Raw genomic sequence first — 16698 nt, 5'->3', positions numbered from 1 at the left:
GAGTGGTCCTGGATGAGTCCTCCCTCACCTCACCCCATCCACTGAGGCACCTGGAGGACAGTGAGGGTCCTTCAACCCTATGTCCATCTCCATTGCCCAGCTCGGTCCAGGCCCCATCTTCTCCTTGGGGTTCTGCAGTGGCCTCCTCACCAGCCTCTCTGCCTCTGGCCTCCTCCACACTGGCGCCAGTGGTGATTCTAAACTGTGAATCTATGCCCGTGTCACTTCCCTGCCCTAGAGCCTTCCTTGGCTCCCCAGATGGCCCAGTCCTTGGCTCACCTCCAAGCTCTTTGTCGTCTGATCTGTGTGCTGCTCCCTGACCATGAATTCCTTTTCATTACCCCCTCCCAACCTCTGTTCTAACTAAAAACAACGTACTGTTCCCTAATAGGCCATTGACTTTGGGGACTCTCTACCTTTGCACATGCTGTTCCCCTGCCTGGAATGCTATTCCCCACGTTGGCCACCTTTGAACCCCAACTCAAGTCTCACCTCCTCCAGGCAGCCTTCCCTGACTTCCCAAGTTACAGGCTACCCTCCAAAACCCTTCATACTGGATCGTCACCCCCACCCATCCTGAGATCAGGAGCCAAGTTCCGTGCAGCTCTGTGACCCCAGCGCAGTACTTGGCACGTGGTAGGAGCCTGTGAGATGCTTGCTAAATAAATGACTCAAAGAATGCAGAGGGAGTGCCGTGCAGGAGGGAAAGTGGTAGACTGGGAAATGGGAGATACGGCTTCCACTCCAGGCTCCACTCCTGCCCCCTGGTGCAATCATGAGGATGTCTCTGCCCCTTAGTTTCCTTCCAAGGTTCCAGAAGGAGCCCATCACTTGTCCCAGCCCTCACTCTGCTGAGGGTCACCAAACTGTTGCCCCCCACCAGGGTTGCTCCTGGGACCTCAGCAGCTGCTCTGGAGGCCAGCCCTGTCCCCACTGGCCCCACCTTGGCCTTCTGGACACTTGGCCAACAGGCTGAGCAGACAGCAGGGTCTGTTCGGTCAGATCAGCGCCTGCAGCCGCATTCAGTCCCCGGAGCATGACCTCGGATCAGACGGCTTTATTCCAAGGGCAGCTGAGCTCACCTCCAGGTGAGGGTGGGCAGTGAAAGCCAGGGTGGTGGGGGCAGGTAGGGGTAGAAGGACCCTGGAACCAGGGCTCCCCACCCTTTGGCTTGCAGTGGCCACTGGCCCACTTGTCTGTCTCCAGGGCTCTGAGGGCCCTTCCTGCGGAGGCACCTTCCACCCCAACCCCTCAAGTTAGGCCGAGGGCTCCACAGGCTGGAATCTGCTGAAGTGGATGCTGTCAAAGCAGCCTCTGTGCTGGGGCAGGGGCAGGGGGCTCAGACACTCCTACTGGGACCTGGAAGCCATGTATCATGCTGAACTCTTCCCCCAGATCAGCAGTGGAGGAAGGGGAAGGAGAAGAGAGAATCAGGAGGGGGCAGGCTGGATGGGAGTCCCCCAGCCGGGCCTGCTGACCATCCCAGGCCCTCGGTGGATGGCTGGACCACCAGCTAATGGCCTTCCTCCCTCCTTGTGCCCTCCCTGCGGCAGATGTCAGGGAGCAGGTGGGGGGATAGGGAAGATGCCACTTTCGGTCCCCTCAGGGCCCTGCTATCCACAGAATACTTTTTCCCCCATCTGGCGGGTGCCCTGGGCTCTCTGAGTCCAAGAGGTGGGCCACTGCTCTGCAGGGCGGGCAGCTCCTCAGGTCAGCACCTGCTGGATCCAGCCAATCACTCCCGTGATGCGGGTATAGACACCAAAGTAGTTGGGCCGGCCACAGCCCAGACCCCAGCTGACCAGCCCCGCCAGGAACCAGCGGCCACTGGGCTCCTTGCACACCAGTGGGCCACCTGAGTCGCCCTGTAAAGGAGGGGAGAGAAGGGGCCAAGTCAGGGTAAAGCACCCCCTTCCAGGCAAGGGTCCCGACTGCCAGGGATGTTCTGAGTGAGAGCAAGGATGTTACATCCACTTTGAAAGCCTCTGATAAAAGGAGGGAGCCCAAACCAGCTCAGCCTGGCCTCCAGCAGGGCCTGGCTGTCGTGGAAGCGAGGCTGTGTGTCCCCCACACCCAGATCTGCCTCCCTTCTGTGGGCTCCTTCTAGCCCTCTGCTGGGCCACTTGGGCAAAGTGCCTTGTGGTGGACAAGGAGCAGGGCTGGGTTTGGGCCTCAGGCCTGCCCACCTCAGGTCTCTTCTGCTCTGGGACCTGCAACCTGGAGCAAGGCTCTCCACCTCCCAAGCCTCAGTTTCCCCGACCATCAAGTGGGGACAGCCAACCCCACCTTGCCCGGAGGCTTCAGCAGCCTGTGTGAGCGGAGGGCCAGGTCCTGGGTGATGCGAGCAGCGCCCTCTCCCCCGTCTTGCCCACCCACCGCGGGAGTCACCTGGCAGGCATCCTTCTTGCCCCTGCGGTAGCCGGCACACAGCATGCGGGGGGTCACCTGGTAGCGGTAGGCCTCGCTGCACAGGTCCTGCGGGATCAGCTGCACGTCCACTTTCTGGAGACCGTTGCTGGTGGGGCCTGCCCGGGAGGATGGAGGGCAGAGGTGAGAAGATCTGAGGTGCCCCGGGGCCCCCCATTCTTCCTTTCACGATTCCTCTTGCATCTCAGGAGCCCCCTTCATCGCTCCTGCTCCGCCCACCCTCCCAGCTCCACCCTCTGCCTCACCATCACTTGTTCCAGCTCCTTCTCTGAATGGCTGGTGGGGACAGAGCCCCCACCCAGAACCTATCTGGACTAGAATCCTCCTCCTGCTTCCCCTCCCCTCCTTCCTCCCAATTGAGGCCACTTGGCCACCTCCCCTCTGCCATGTGACAGCCCTGGGGGTTTTTCCAGAACACACATCTCACCCCTCCACTCTCTCCCTAAAACTCGTCAGCATCTCCCCACTGTCCAGCCCAGCGCTTCTCCATGAGGGCTGCGTGTTAGAACCCCCAGAGGGTGTCAATATAAACCGTGCCTAGTCCCACCCAGAATGGAGATCTGGTCTGTTCAGCTGGGGTGGGGCCCAGACAGCAGTGTTTTTTCTCGAAGCCCTGAGGCTTCATGCAGATCAGGAGAAGAACTCCCAACCCAAGGTCCTTATGGCGGCCCCCGCTGATCCTCGCCCAGATCAACCTGTTTCCCGGCTCCCTTCTGGTGCTGGGTGTTCTCAGGGATCCCTGAGTTGCCACCTGTGCTCTTACTGGAAACACCTTTCCCCTTTGTTGAGACACCGCTGACCCATCCTCCAAGCCTCAGCTCAACTGCCCCTCCTCTGGGCTAACACTGCCCCCTCTACCTCCCCATCCACATCAGCTCTTAGCACTGACTGTCTCCTCAAGAGTGTTCCCTGTTCATCTTTAAATCCCCTTTGTCCAGCTTGATGCCTGGCACATAGCAGGTGCCCTTAAAAGTGTCACTGAATGAATGAATGAATGTCCTTGCTTTACCACTGTTTTCCACCATCCTCTTGGACAAGTCACTTTTCACCTGAGCTTCAGTTTCTCCATCTTTAAATTATCCCTCAATCCTGCCTGCCTCCAGATTGTAAATTGTGGTTCACATTTTTAAAGCCACCACCACAAAGGGTGCAAGGCGTGGCTGGAGTTATGTACAGAACTGAGAGGTGGTCTCTGGGGACGGCCAGCTCTGGTCAGTTTAGGAGGGATGGGGAGAAACTCATGTTTCTGAGAGGCAGTAGCAGGAACAACAAGGGCTCAAAGTGTCACACTGTCCTGGGTTCTAGTCTCTGCTCCAGCCCTCTCTAGCTGTGTGACTCTGAGCCACTGCTAAATGTCTCTGAGCCTCCGTTTCCCCATCCTTAAAACGGGGCCTGTAATAGCCAATAACTAGGGTTATTGGATGGATTAAATGAAACCATGCTCCCCTAAAATCTAACCTCGATGTGGAAAGTACTAATAATTAAGAGCCTCCCCCCAACACAGACACATACCCCTCCACCCACTGTTTGAGGAGCAGAAGGTTGGAGCTTGCCTGTGGGCCGTGGGGACCCTGGCCTATCCGTTCACTCCACACATCTCCCCCAAGGTAGCCTTCCATGACCTTGGTTCTCCTTCAATGCCCTTCTGGAAGGAAGGGGAGAGCCAGGAGGGCAGGGGCCCACGACCATAGTAAAAGGTTGTTTTCTTCTGTGAAATCCAGCCCAATTTCATCCCAGGACTAGAGGGCATTGGGGTGGAGCCCGGAGGCCCCTTGCCCACTCCCCTCCAAGTTCAGAAGGTGGGTGTGGCGGCCCACCCTGTCTCCCCTGCCCGCGGTCCGGCTCACCGCCCTCTCGCAGGGCGCCCCAGCCCGTTATCCAGCAGTGCAGGCCCGGCTCGAAGAAGTGGGAGCGCGCAGGCAGGCAGACGGGGCGCACGGCGGCCGAGCGCACCACGGGGTGGTCGAGCTGCAGCAGGGCCACGTCGTAGTCGTGGCTGTCCTCCTCATGGTACGGGTGCAGGAGCAGGCGGCTCACCTTGAAGGACACCTCGCCCGGCCAGCGCGAGGTCTGCCACACCTTGCCCAGGAACACCGTCCACAGCGCCGGGGAGGCCATGCTGGGGGCGGGGAGGGTGAGAGCACTCAGCGGCCGCCTCTCCCATCCCATCCCGGATCCTTAGGGTGGCCAGCTTCCCCACCTGGGACACTGCCTTCCACACCCATCCCTGCCCTGCTCTAGGCCGGGCAGCTGGTGGTACCATGTTCAGTGTTGGCTGTGGAGCCCCCTCTCCTGCCTGGCTTCCAGCCCCAGCTCCATCCCACCCTAGGTGCAACTCTCGAGGTCTCACTCACTTCATCTGTGAAATGGGAATAGCAGCATCTACTCATATGTTCCTGGGGGAATTTTTTTTTTATTTGGTTGTTTTTTTTTTTTTTTTTTTTTGGTGGTAATGGGGTAATTGTCTATTTATTATTAAGGTTGTTTTTTTTTTTTTAATGGAGGTACTGAGTATTGAACGCAGGACCTCATGCATGCTAAGCACATACTCTACCACTGCGCTATTCCCTCCCTCCTGTCCCTGGGGGAATTTAATAAGACTGTGTATGTAAAAAAAATTAGCACAGCGCAGGACACCGACAAATCTTTTTCTCCTTTTTTCTCTCTATAAAGATACTCTACATAAAGTATACTTTATAGAGGGGGCCACTGTGAACCCCTGAGACTTGTTAATCCTCAGGAGGAGGGGGTGGGAGTTGAGTGTGGGTGAATCGGCAGAGACCGGGCTGTGCAGACCCCTGGAAGCCAGGTCAGCATCAGGTCTCTCTTTACCTTGTGGGCACTGGGGAGCCAGGGATGGCGTGAAAGAAACCAGGTAGTCAGACTGCACCCAGAAGGAACACCTGGGTAGCCGGGCAGAGGATGCAAATGTGAGCTGGGCTCTGCGCGGGCAGGGTGACCCTGGGGTGATGGTGGCAGTGTGGAGAGGAGATTTGTCCGGAGCACTGAGAGGACTTGCTGCCTGGCTCTGAGTGTGAGAGGCGGAAGAGGAGGTGCCCTGGTGGCTCCAGGTCTTTGGTTAGGGCTGTGTAGACCCAGGTCAGACGGGGAGATGTAGGGAGAGTCCAGGGCTGGCTGTGCTGGGGGTGGGGGCTGGGGCCCAGGACATCAGGCTAGAGGTGGATGGACAGCACTGTCAGCCCACCACGCAGATGGGGAAGATGTCTGTGGGGTGGGGTGGATGCCCCTTCCTGTGGGCTTCTCTGGTCCCCCTCACTCCAGGTCACAGGCAGGCCCTGGAGGAGAAGGTCATGGACGATGACCAGATGGAGCATTTCTGTTCTCTGCTGTACCCCAGTGTCTAGCACAGCCCCTGGCACATAGTGTTGGCACAATAAATCTTGCTAAATGAATGAATCACTGACTCAACTGAAAGCAAGATATCAGAAGCAGAGCACAGAGAGGTTGAACAAACTTTTCAGGGGCACAGAGTATGTTTGTGGTGGAGCCAGGACAGAATTCAAGTGTCAGAACAGCCAGTCTGAGGGGCTTCCCACTGCCCATCTCAGACACACTGTACCCACCTGCCGCGGCCTTCCCTAGCCCATCTCTGGTGGTCTCTGTCCCCGTGCCGTCCCCCTCACCTGTCCTCCTGGAAGCAGTGGGCAGCTGTGATCACCCAGCGGTCGGCGATGAGGGCCCCCCCACAGATGTGTCGGCCCCGAACCTGGAGGCTGGCCTGCCACGGCCACTCACCCTCCGAGGACACGGCCCCGCCCACGATGCGGCCGGAGGGGCCCTGGAGGCCACAGTCTGGGGGTAGGGGGGGCAGGGATGGACAGATGGGGAGGGGCAGGAAGGAACCAGGGAAAAAAAGACACAGAGAGACAGAAGGGGGAAGCATGGAGGAAGAGCAGAGGAAAGACATGGTTGGAGAAAGGGAAAGAGAATGAAGGAGTGAGGAAGGGAGAGAGGTGGGCAGGACCCAGATGAGGGGGCAGAGGGTGCGGAAAGAGACAGATGGACGAACAGTGAGCTCTCCCTCCACTCCCCAGTGTGGGCACCTCCCTCCCTCCCTCCCATGATCGAGGGTCCCGCGGGGGGAGGGCTCTCCTGCCCACCCCACCCCACCCTGTTGGAGCGGAGCCCCCAGGGCCACGGGCGGGCGGGCTCACCGCAGTGCTGCTCGTCGGAGCCGTCCCTGCAGTCCGGGTGCCCATCGCACTGCGGGTTGGGCTTCTTCACGCAGCTGCGGTCCTCACACTGAAAAGTGAAGGTCCCGCAAGGCACCCCTGGGGTAGAGGGGGCGGGGGCAGGGCGCAGAGTGGGTCCCTGACCCCAGTCATGCCCCCCCACCCCCAGGTGTGGTACCCAGAGGCAGAACTGTGCCCCTAATTTCAGACGAGGCTCCCAGGAGCAAGGCTATGCCTCGCCCATCAGACTAAGGCTCCCCACTTACCTGGCAGTCTTCCAGGCCCTGGCCCCACCCAGCCACCACCCCGCTGCTCCTCAGTGTCTTCTCTGTGAAGAACTTTCTGCTCCACCGCCCGGCCTTCTCCTGGTCTCCTTTCCTTCTGCCTATTTAAATTTTACCTCCCTTTAAGGCCCAGTTCCAGGCCTGCCTCCTCTAGCAAGCTCTCCCTGCCTGGTCTCCTTGTTGCCCTCCAGTCTTCCTATGCTCTGGCTCAAAGCCAGAGAGTCAACCATCAGGTCTCTGTACTAGTAAATGATCCCCAGAGGGCAGGGACCGCATCTGTAGTGTCTTTTATTCCCATTTCCTCACTCTGCCTTGCCTATCACTGGGTAGTCTGCAAGTGAAGTTTGGTTGGTTGGATGGATGGATGGATGGATGGATGGATGGATGGATGGATGGATAGATGGATAAAACAATGGAGACACAGACAGGAGACTGGGCAGACCAACAAATGGGTAGCTTGATGATCTGGTAGGAAGACTGACAAGCAGCTAGAAGAATGGATAAATGAATGGATGTAAGGACAAATGGACAAACAGGTAGTTAGAAAGATCATTGGATGGATGCATGGTTGGAGAATGGAACAATGGACATACAGACAGGTAGTTGGGTAAACCAATAAATGATTAGATGGACAATAGGGAGATAGGTGGTTGGACAGACCAATGGATGAATGGGTGAGTGGATGGATGAATCAATGGACAAAGTGGTCAGAGGGACCAGAAGATGAATGAATGGATGGATGGATGGACGGACATAAAGGCGTACTTATAGACAGGTCAGTAAGTATTCGGACAAGACAGCAGAAACCTTTGGGGAAGGAGCATGCAGAGGGCTGGGCTGTCTGGCTGAGCCCATTCTTTGGTTTCCCTCTAGATACCTGGTCATACCCCGCCTTACCTTCCTGGCACTGCTCTTCATCACTCCCATTGAGACAGTCAGGCTGCCGGTCACAGACCCTGGACAGTGAGATGCACGTGCTGTCCTCTTGGCACTGGAATGTGGCTCTGCAAACTGTGTGAGGACACAGAGAGGGGGCAGGTGGGAGGAAGCCAGAGGAACCAGCTGGGACTTTGCGTGTAGACCGTGTATTGCATTGCCCATCACGACCACGAGTCTCTTTCCCAGGTACTTTACATCTGAGTTTCACAGCAACCCTGTGAGATATGCCATTCCATTGGTGGAAACAGAAATGAAGTGACTTGTCCAAGGCTACCTGGCTGAACCAGAATTTGAAGCCAGATGTTCTGGTTCCAAATATGAGGCACCTTCCCCATCATGAAGGCAGGATCATCCCAGAGGCAGGCATATCTGCCTTTCCTCCTGCTTTTCTCCTCACATAGTTAAAGCTTTGATGGGATGGGGGTGGTCTGGGGAGATCAGACCAGAACAGGCTGCCCTGATGGTGACTCTGGGGACCAGAAGCCAGGGTTCAGGGAAAGAGGTATTATTCTGAGGGAGTCCTGGCTTGGGCACCATCAGGACCCTGAGTCCCTTCTGCCAGGGCTGGGCAGTGGTGAGAACAACCCCAGTAAGATTTGGCAGCTCCACTTGGAACCCGTGCAGTGGCAGGGTGAGGACCCCACTCAAGGCAGGGAGATAAAGGATGCTCTCCGTGGCCACCCCGGGTCTACCCATCCCTGCTTAACAGCCTGGCCTTCCTCTCCCTCATCTGCTCTATTCCTTCTAGGATGGCTGGCCGGACAGAAGGCTGAGGGTGATGGCCTGGTGGGGAGAAGCCCTGAGCTGGGAGTCAGGACACCTGGACAGTAGCTTGTCCCTGCTACTGCCCCTGGGGGTGGCCCTGGAGAGGCCACCTTCCGACTCTGTGCTTCCATCCTGCCTTCTCAACACAGCAAGAGAGCCTTCCTGGATGCTGCTAACAGGAGCTGCATGTGGTGGGGAGGGGGTGGTCTCGGCTTAAAAGGGTGGGCTCAGCCCAGCACAGAGGTGAGGAGAGAGGAGGGCTGGGGTGGGCGGGCTGCTCACCACAGTTTCTCTCATCCAGGCCGTTGGGGCAGTCTTTGACCCCATCGCAGGCAGGCACGCAGAGTCCATTCACAGAGCAGAGGAACTCTCCCGGGCAGGCTGGACGGGAAGGGCGCCATTAGGACACGTGTCACCATGAAGACACGTGCAGACACACCACACCTGTGTGCTTATGTGTGTACCCACGTATACACGCGCCTGTGTACACGGTCCACGTGACACACATGTCCAGGCACCGCACAAAGCACACACATGGGTATGTATGAGTGTGTATACCTTGTAAGCCCGTGACTGCCTTGCACACGTGGTCACAACCAAGCTGCACACATTTGTGCATATGTTCATGCCTACACACTTGTACACACACACACACACACGCACACACACTCCTCTCATCTGGCCTCTTGGTGCTTTCAGGGATGGTGAAAGGCTGCAGGGGCTTCGGGGGTGCCCGCCCCACCCCTCGGCCTGCCCACACTCACGATCCGACTGGTTGTACAAGCTGTAGTGCACCTGCACGCCGGGCCCGGTGAGGGAGATCTGGGAGGTGAAGTTGATGGTGATGCCGGCGGTGGCCACCACAGGGATCCTCTCGGCATAGGGCTGCAGGGTGCGCAGGCCACACAGCCTGGTGGGGGCCAGAGACAGACTCAGGGCCGCACGAGCTGGTCCAAGGGAAGGGACAGCCTGGGTCCCCGGGTACAGAGACGGCAAGGACAGGGCAGCCAGAGAGGAAGGGGAGCAGCATCCTGACCTCCACCCCCACCTCTTCCGTCCTGACTTCCCCCTTGGGTGACTGCTCACCCCCACAGTCATCTAGAAAGCAGCCTGGCTGTGTCACTCCTGCTCAAAAGCCTTCAATGGCTCCCCACTGCCTGCAGGATAAAATTTAACGTCAGGATTCTAGTCCCAGTCACCTAGGAGCTGTGAGATTCTAACAAGTCAGAGTTCTTCTCTGAGCCTCACTTTCCTCCCTTATAAAATAAGGGAAATTATCATCTCTGTTGGCCTGACATCTGACAAAAGGCTTCAGCGTGACAGTAGAGGCAAAAGCCCTTGGTTGGTCTACTCTCCACAGACAGGAGGGGACAGTCCCCTGTGCTGTGTGTGGGGTGACAAGGTGGCCTCGCTCTCCATCCAGGCCTGTCCCTCCCACTGAGAAGCCTCCACAGCCCTGTGACTCTCCGGGCATGAGGGAGGCACCAGTCTGGCTCCCAGGACCAACAGTGCAGTGCAGCATCTTCTCAGTGTGTGGCCACACTCGGGTGGGACCACCCCCAACTCACATCACACCACTCACACACATCACACCACTCACACACATCCCTGCTGGACCCCCACTGATGATGCCCTTGTTCCCACAGAGCAGGTGGGAGACCTCCGCAGACAAGCGGAACCCCCCCACCACCACCAGAGAGCGGGTAGGAATCCTCCCTTCTCCAGGGTGGGGGGCATAGGGGGCTTATCCCCTACGGTATCTGGTCACACCTCGCCTCACAGAGCAACTGGGCGTGCTTTCAGGAGCAGGCACAGCCACGCCTCCAGAGCTGTGGGACCCTCCCGAGAGAGCAGCCTAGGGTCCCTGCCATCCCATGCAGGACACCCTCACAGAACAGATGGGTGGGCCCCACAGCTCAAAGAAATGCCCCCCATAGAGAAGGCAGTATCCTCACAGAGCAAACGGAAATGATTTTAGAGACGAGAGAAACACACCCAGAACATGGGCAGAAAGATCTACATGAAGAGATGAAGATGCCCTCTGCAGAGACGATAGGAGGAAGTCAAGAGAGCAGGTGGGAATGCCCCAAAGCATGATGGGAACATCCCACAGCAGCCCACAGAGCAGGTCCCCTAATTCTCAGGGGTCAGAGGCTTCCTCAGAACATCTAGAACATGGCAAGTATTTAACAGTTCAATTAATCAATTAGTGAGTCAATCAACAAACAACTGTGATAGAGCTTTGAGGTTGTTTTAACATCCCATGGTGTGGGGCTGGGGAGGGGCACAGGTGGACCTTCTCGTCTGGCCCCTCCCTAGTCACCAGCATCACAAGGCCTCACTGCACAGGGACTCACAGCAACTCCACCCTGTGAGGAGGAGCTGTTCTGGAACTTTCCAAATGAGGCTCAGAGCTGGGCCAGAATCCAGCCTCCTCAGGACCCAGGAGGCCCCACCCGGCCTGCCTGGTGGGAGACAGGCACCCTAACCCTCAATGCCACATGAGCGCCAGAGGCTGAGCCCTCACGCCCCCCGCGGCCCGCCTCAGATCTGGCCTAAGTTACAGCCTCCCATGCTGCCTGGCCCCAGTGACCACATTCTCACCCCTGTGCTAATAAACATTTCTCAAAGTGTGGTCCTGGAACCCCTGGGGGTCCAAAGGAAAAATAACTCTTACACTAATTCTCAGGTATCATTTGCCCTTTTTACTCCCCTTTTCCCACAAGGATAGAGTGGAATTTTCCATAGACTACGTGATGTGTGATATTATCGTATCACATCTGCATTACGCACCAAATGCAGAAGCAGGAATGGGAATTCAGTCGTGGTCTAGTTATTCAATTATTAAAGAAAGCAGCAAAAATGTAAAATAATTATTTTTTTTCCTTCCCGAATGCTTTTAGTTTGGGGAAATACAATTAATTTTTTAAATATATGTCCTTTATATTAAAATGTAATAGGTTTCTTGTTATTTTAAATGAACTGATAAATATTTTTAAATGTCCTCAGTTTTAATTTCTAATACTGTAAATACAGATTATAAATATGGTTCTTATATTAGGTATAAACCTCTTTGGGGTGTTCAATACTTTTAAAGAGTGTACAGGGGTTCTGAGATGGAAAATTTTGAGAACCACTGCTCTGCACCTAGACTCAGTGCAGGGGAACCAGAGGTATGGGGTACCACCAGGGGGTGCCCCTGAGCAAACCTTGGCTCTTTTCCTTTTAAAACTAAGGAACACGGGGGTGGGGGGGGTTGCTGTTTGTTTTTAAAGTATATAAACAAATTTATCATGGATGATTATCCCCAGAGAATTGCCTGGGGGTGTGGACAGGGGACCTAGGGCAGGGGGAAATGAGGAGTCGGGAGCATCACTGAACTAACTGAAGCTTCAGGGGCCTGGGACGCTGTCCCTGCACAGTCACGAGGAGACTGCGGAGAGACAGGGAAGGAACCAGAGCTGGGTTGGAGGGGACGGGAACGTATATATTTGTAAGAATTTGAGGGCTGCATGGTCATCACCACCTTGACTAGATCTCTAAGTCCTGCCGACAGGACATTTTTCTACTGGCGTCCAAGAGAAAATTCTAGAATAAGCCTGTGGCTCAGCCTGGTGCTCAAGAACCTGCCCAACCTGGGCAGCATTTAATTCTCACCCTGGTGACCTGGGGCAAAGGCAGGGGTGGCAGAATTCCTGCGGCAAAGCTCTTTCTTAACAGTGGCCATCACATCAGAGGCTGTAATCTGGCAACACAGGCCGAGTCACTCAACCTAAAGATGGTCTGTCTGTTTAGTCTATGCAGTGTTAAAAGCTTTTTTCCAAATGTAGTTGCCAGCTAATTTCACATAATAATCTAGATTCTTGCTTCTGAAAAATGAGCCCCAGAAACACTGGCTGGAATTAATCAGGCCACCTGAATCAGGCAGGGCACATGTGGCCCAGCTAACCAGGTCCCTCCCTGCCTCCCTGCCTCCCTCCCTGCCTCCCTCCCTCTCCCCCATGCAGCCGGCCTCGTGGAGCTACGCACAGCCTGGAACCTTTGCAGCTCTTGGTTTCTGGTTCCTGTTGCAGAGCCTTCTGGGAGAGGGTATGCATCCCTCTGGCTCTCTAATTCCTCCCCCTCCATCAAATGCTGCCCCTTCCCCTGCAAACCTTCTCCAAGGAGCACCAGAATTCTGAATGAAGATTGTGGACCCCACTTTTCATCTAAGCTATGAAGTGCTGGGACCTGCCTTGCTCTTTCATGTCTCTGTATTGGGGCAATTTTCCTTCTTGCTTCACTCAGACAATAGATAAGCAGTGACCTGGTCAACTTTTTGCATATCAGCAACTCTATACAGGGAGGAGGATGGTGGCTGGATGGGTGGATGGATAGAAGGAAGGAAGGGTGAGTTGGTGAATGGATTGATGGATGGATAGAAGGGTGGATGAGTGGTTTGGTGGATGAATTGATGGATGGATGGTTGATGGATGGGTGGAAGGAAGGAAGGAAGAGTGGGTTGGTGGATAGATGGATGGATGGATGGATGGATGGATGGATGGGTGGAAGGGTGGGTTGGTGAACGGATTGATGGATGGATGGATGGATTGGTGGGTGGATGGATGGATGGATGGATGGACACACACGTAAATTCCCTTCCCTAAGGATAAGCTAAATGGGAAAGAGGGTCAGAGAAGCCAAGCACTAACAAAGGGAGGACCGCAGTGTCTGACTTGGTAGCCAGAGCGCTGGTCCTGAAGCTGCAGAGCTGAGGCTGAGGCTGGACTTTGCCACATGAACAGCTATGTGACCCTGGGCATCTGGCTCAACCTCAGCAAGCTTCCATTTTCATTCTGGAGGATGGGGTGATAGCTCCCTTGTAGGATGCTTTAAGGCAGATGTGAGAAATGAGTTCTTTGAAAACCAGCTGCTGGCGTTGTCAGGCTGTGAGCTCATCAAAGGCAGCAGCTGGAGCTCTTCCTTCTCCATCGCCAGCACCTGGCAGTGCCCGGGGAGCCTCTGTAGCCGCCCAAGGGCTTAGGGGAGAAGAAGGGCCACCCCAGAGCCAGGCCACGCCTGAGGGGTTCCAGCAGGCCTAAGGAGCCAGTGGCTCTGCCTGTCCCCACGAGAAGTGGAAATGGTTGGGCAGATCACAAGAAAAGTAACATCACAGGGGAGGAAGCTGGCAAGAGGCAGTTTCCCGGAAAGGGGGAAGCCTGTGCCGCGCTGACGCCCAGCCAGAGCGGGTTCTGCGAAACCAAGCAGCTGGTGGCCAGATCTCATGAGGTCAGGTCCCTCCCCCACCTCCAGGCCAAAGGGCATGAGGCCTGGGCCAGGGAGAAACTGGGTAGAAAACAGGGAAGCTGGGGGGGAAGCAGAAGCGCTCAGAGGAATAAGGTGATGTGCCCAAGGATGCCCCGTCAAAGGAGGGAGCCCCAGCCAGCCTCTCTTCATCACTGCGCGGGCACCTGCGGGGTGAGACACCCTCTCCCCCAGCCCACCCTCTCTTGCTCCTTATCAATGACCATTCTGGGCCCAAGGACTGTGCCTCCCCCTCCCTGCAAACCCTATGCCTGGAAATCTACACCTTTCCCCGGACCTCTCATGTCTTTGCCACCCACACAAGCAGATTTTCCAACAGATGCTCATTCAAAGAATTTCCCAGCAACTACATAGGATGATCATTATCAAAAAAAGATCATAACTAGAGGAAACGGCTTGTCCGGTGCTTACGGTCTGGAGGTACACCTCTGCCTTCCCTTCCACAGTCAGACACGGACAGGAGCCTGGGGGCAGGGGGACATGAGTCTCCACCTGGGGACCCCAGACCCTTAACAAAGGTCTGAGAAGACTGATATGGGACTTCCCAGGTTGCTCTCAGAACTGGTGAGAGCCACGGAAGCTGTCAGTCCGCTCAGCAGGATGCCAGTGGGTTGGCTGGGATGCCTTGGCCAAGAGAGAGAACAGCTGACACGGCTGCTCAGAGGCTCCGGGGGAAGAATCCGCATGAGTGTGAGCACTTACGTGAGCACACAAACGTGCACGGACGCGCGCACACAGGCCCGCGCACCCCAACACAAGCTCTGGATCAGACTGCCTTACTCAGCTCTGGCTTCTCTAGTTTCGAGCTGGGTGACTTTGTACAGATGCCTTAGCCTCTCTGTGCTTCAGTCCCTCATTGGTACATGAGGGCAGTACGGGGCCTGCTTCCTCGCCAGGTCGCTGAGGATGAAAAAACGGCACCTTAAGCCCCTGAGCTCCGTGCCTGCCTCGTGCAGTGTCCAGAGCCTGTTACGAATTGATGGTTGGTGCCCTGTGCAGCTGCGTTCTCCCCACCTGCAAGAGCCAGCGTCCTCCATCCATGATCCCCTTTACTCTTCCCTGGGTGGGGGTCTGCTTCATGCCCACTTTTCAGATGAGTTACCTGAGGCTGAGAGGGGAAAGTCCTTGCCCAGAAGGAAGGAGAGGAGCCAGGATTTGAACCCTGCTGTGTCTGGCTTTGAAGCTCTTTCCACCTCACCAGCCCATTTTGAAATGACGTTTCATCAAGAACTAATAAAGACAACTTACTGGAGGGGAGGGTGTAGCTCAGATTCGGCTCTGGGGTTGAGACAGTGGCAGGAAAATATGTTATATTCATTCAGAGACTTGTGAATCATGGGCCACTCTAGGGTCACTCTGTGGGCTCCTGACACTGAGGGGCGAGCCCAGCCATCCTCAGGTGGGGCAGGCGCAGGGTCAGGGGGCCTGAGGGAGCTCCACGAAGGATCAAGGCAGCCATGCCCAGAAATGCCACCCACGTGCTGGGACCCGTGACAAGTTGCCTTCTGCTCTCCAACCTGCATGGGGCCAGAGTCACACCTCCTGATGTCACCCCCTAAACAGCACAGTCCTGAACTCACACCATCGGCATTTCTTCTTCTTCCTCTTAATCTCGGTCCCTGATAAATTGCAAAACCCCTGGAAAGGAGGGTGCCGAGTCAATGAGAGTCGTCAATCCCTGTCACCTTTTGTCTGGCTGATGCTTTTCAATAGGCTCACCCGATAAACAAAGCACCAGCATTGGTGAACACAGACACCAGCCCCAGAATCCAAGAATTCCAGGGTCCTAGGAACTCCCAACTTTAGTGTATTGGAATCTTGGAGACTCAAAATCTGTGAAACCAAGAAATCAAGAACCTTGTATATTAGAATCCCAGCCTCTGTTAGGCCCCCTAGGACTCCAGGGTTGGAAGGGAGACCAAAGGCCCAACCTGCTATTCGATGTGGAATCTTCTCTTCAACATCCTTGGACCCCAGGGGAGGGGACTTCTCCACTCTGCAAGATTACGTCCAGTTCCTGCCTCCCTCCCCAAGCCTCTGCCTCTCGCAACAATGGAGCCATGGGAAGGGGATATGCTGCCCCAGCGTGCCTCCCTCCCCTCTCCTGCGCCCCACCCCACCCAACTTAGCACCTGTCCCTGAACCATCCTCTCTCCCTCTATGAGATGCTCTGACACAGCATTTAGACACGGAGCCCCTCCCATTGTAAATATCCGCCCCCCCTTGAATGCCCTAGGTCTCTCCCTCTCTCCCCAGACCAGGGAAAGTGCGTCTGCACTGTATCCGTTCCCCACCTCCCTGCCCACCCTACTCCTTTGGCACTGTCAGGACCACCAGAGGTGCCCAGCTTGCCAGCCCCACTGGGCATTTCCCAGTCCTCATCCTACTCATCAAACTGTAGGCAGGCTGACCTGAGGATGGCTCCTCGGGTGACCTGGCCTTGCTGTGTCCTGCCCACCTCCCCAAGGGACTCAATTCTTCCTCAGAAACTTTGTCACCAGAGGGGCCAGGGGAAGGACAGAAAGCAGTGAGGGCACTCCTCAGGGAATGTGGATGATACAGGGTGGCCCAGGGAAGTGGTCAGTTTAGCAAAAGTGGCATTGACCTTGTCTGTGCAGCTTTCTGGCAGGGGAGCCACTTGACTTTGGCCAACAGCAGGGAGTGGGATAAGGGAAGAGGGGCCTCCAAGTGCACTTGGATGGGTTTAGGGAAAGGCGCTGTGGCACCGCTGAGACCTGTGGTTCTGCATCCTCTCATTTAAGGATTCAAGGTGCCAGACAGTGGGG

The 16698-nt window shown here is 56.0% G+C and overlaps 1 protein-coding gene across 1 annotated transcript in view; it reads right to left on the bottom strand.

The window, feature by feature from the left end:
• Positions 1–914: 914 nt before the first annotated feature.
• The window catches only part of TMPRSS6 (transmembrane serine protease 6), a 35166-nt gene continuing 19382 nt past the window's right edge, over positions 915–16698 (bottom strand). The window contains exons 11-18 of the mRNA XM_010994781.3: positions 9373–9518; positions 8891–8989; positions 7802–7915; positions 6603–6719; positions 6072–6240; positions 4275–4546; positions 2389–2525; positions 915–1865 (exon numbers count right to left, since the gene is read on the bottom strand). Of these exons, the coding sequence (XP_010993083.2) occupies positions 1707–1865; positions 2389–2525; positions 4275–4546; positions 6072–6240; positions 6603–6719; positions 7802–7915; positions 8891–8989; positions 9373–9518 (1213 nt within the window). The 3' untranslated portion in view covers positions 915–1706. The remainder of the gene's footprint in view (positions 1866–2388; positions 2526–4274; positions 4547–6071; positions 6241–6602; positions 6720–7801; positions 7916–8890; positions 8990–9372; positions 9519–16698) is intronic.

The sequence above is a fragment of the Camelus dromedarius genome, chromosome 11 (assembly GCF_036321535.1).
Source record: "Camelus dromedarius isolate mCamDro1 chromosome 11, mCamDro1.pat, whole genome shotgun sequence".
NCBI lineage: Eukaryota > Metazoa > Chordata > Mammalia > Artiodactyla > Camelidae > Camelus > Camelus dromedarius.
The sequence above is the reverse complement of the archived record's forward strand: the minus strand, read 5'-3'. Positions and strand labels throughout refer to the sequence as shown.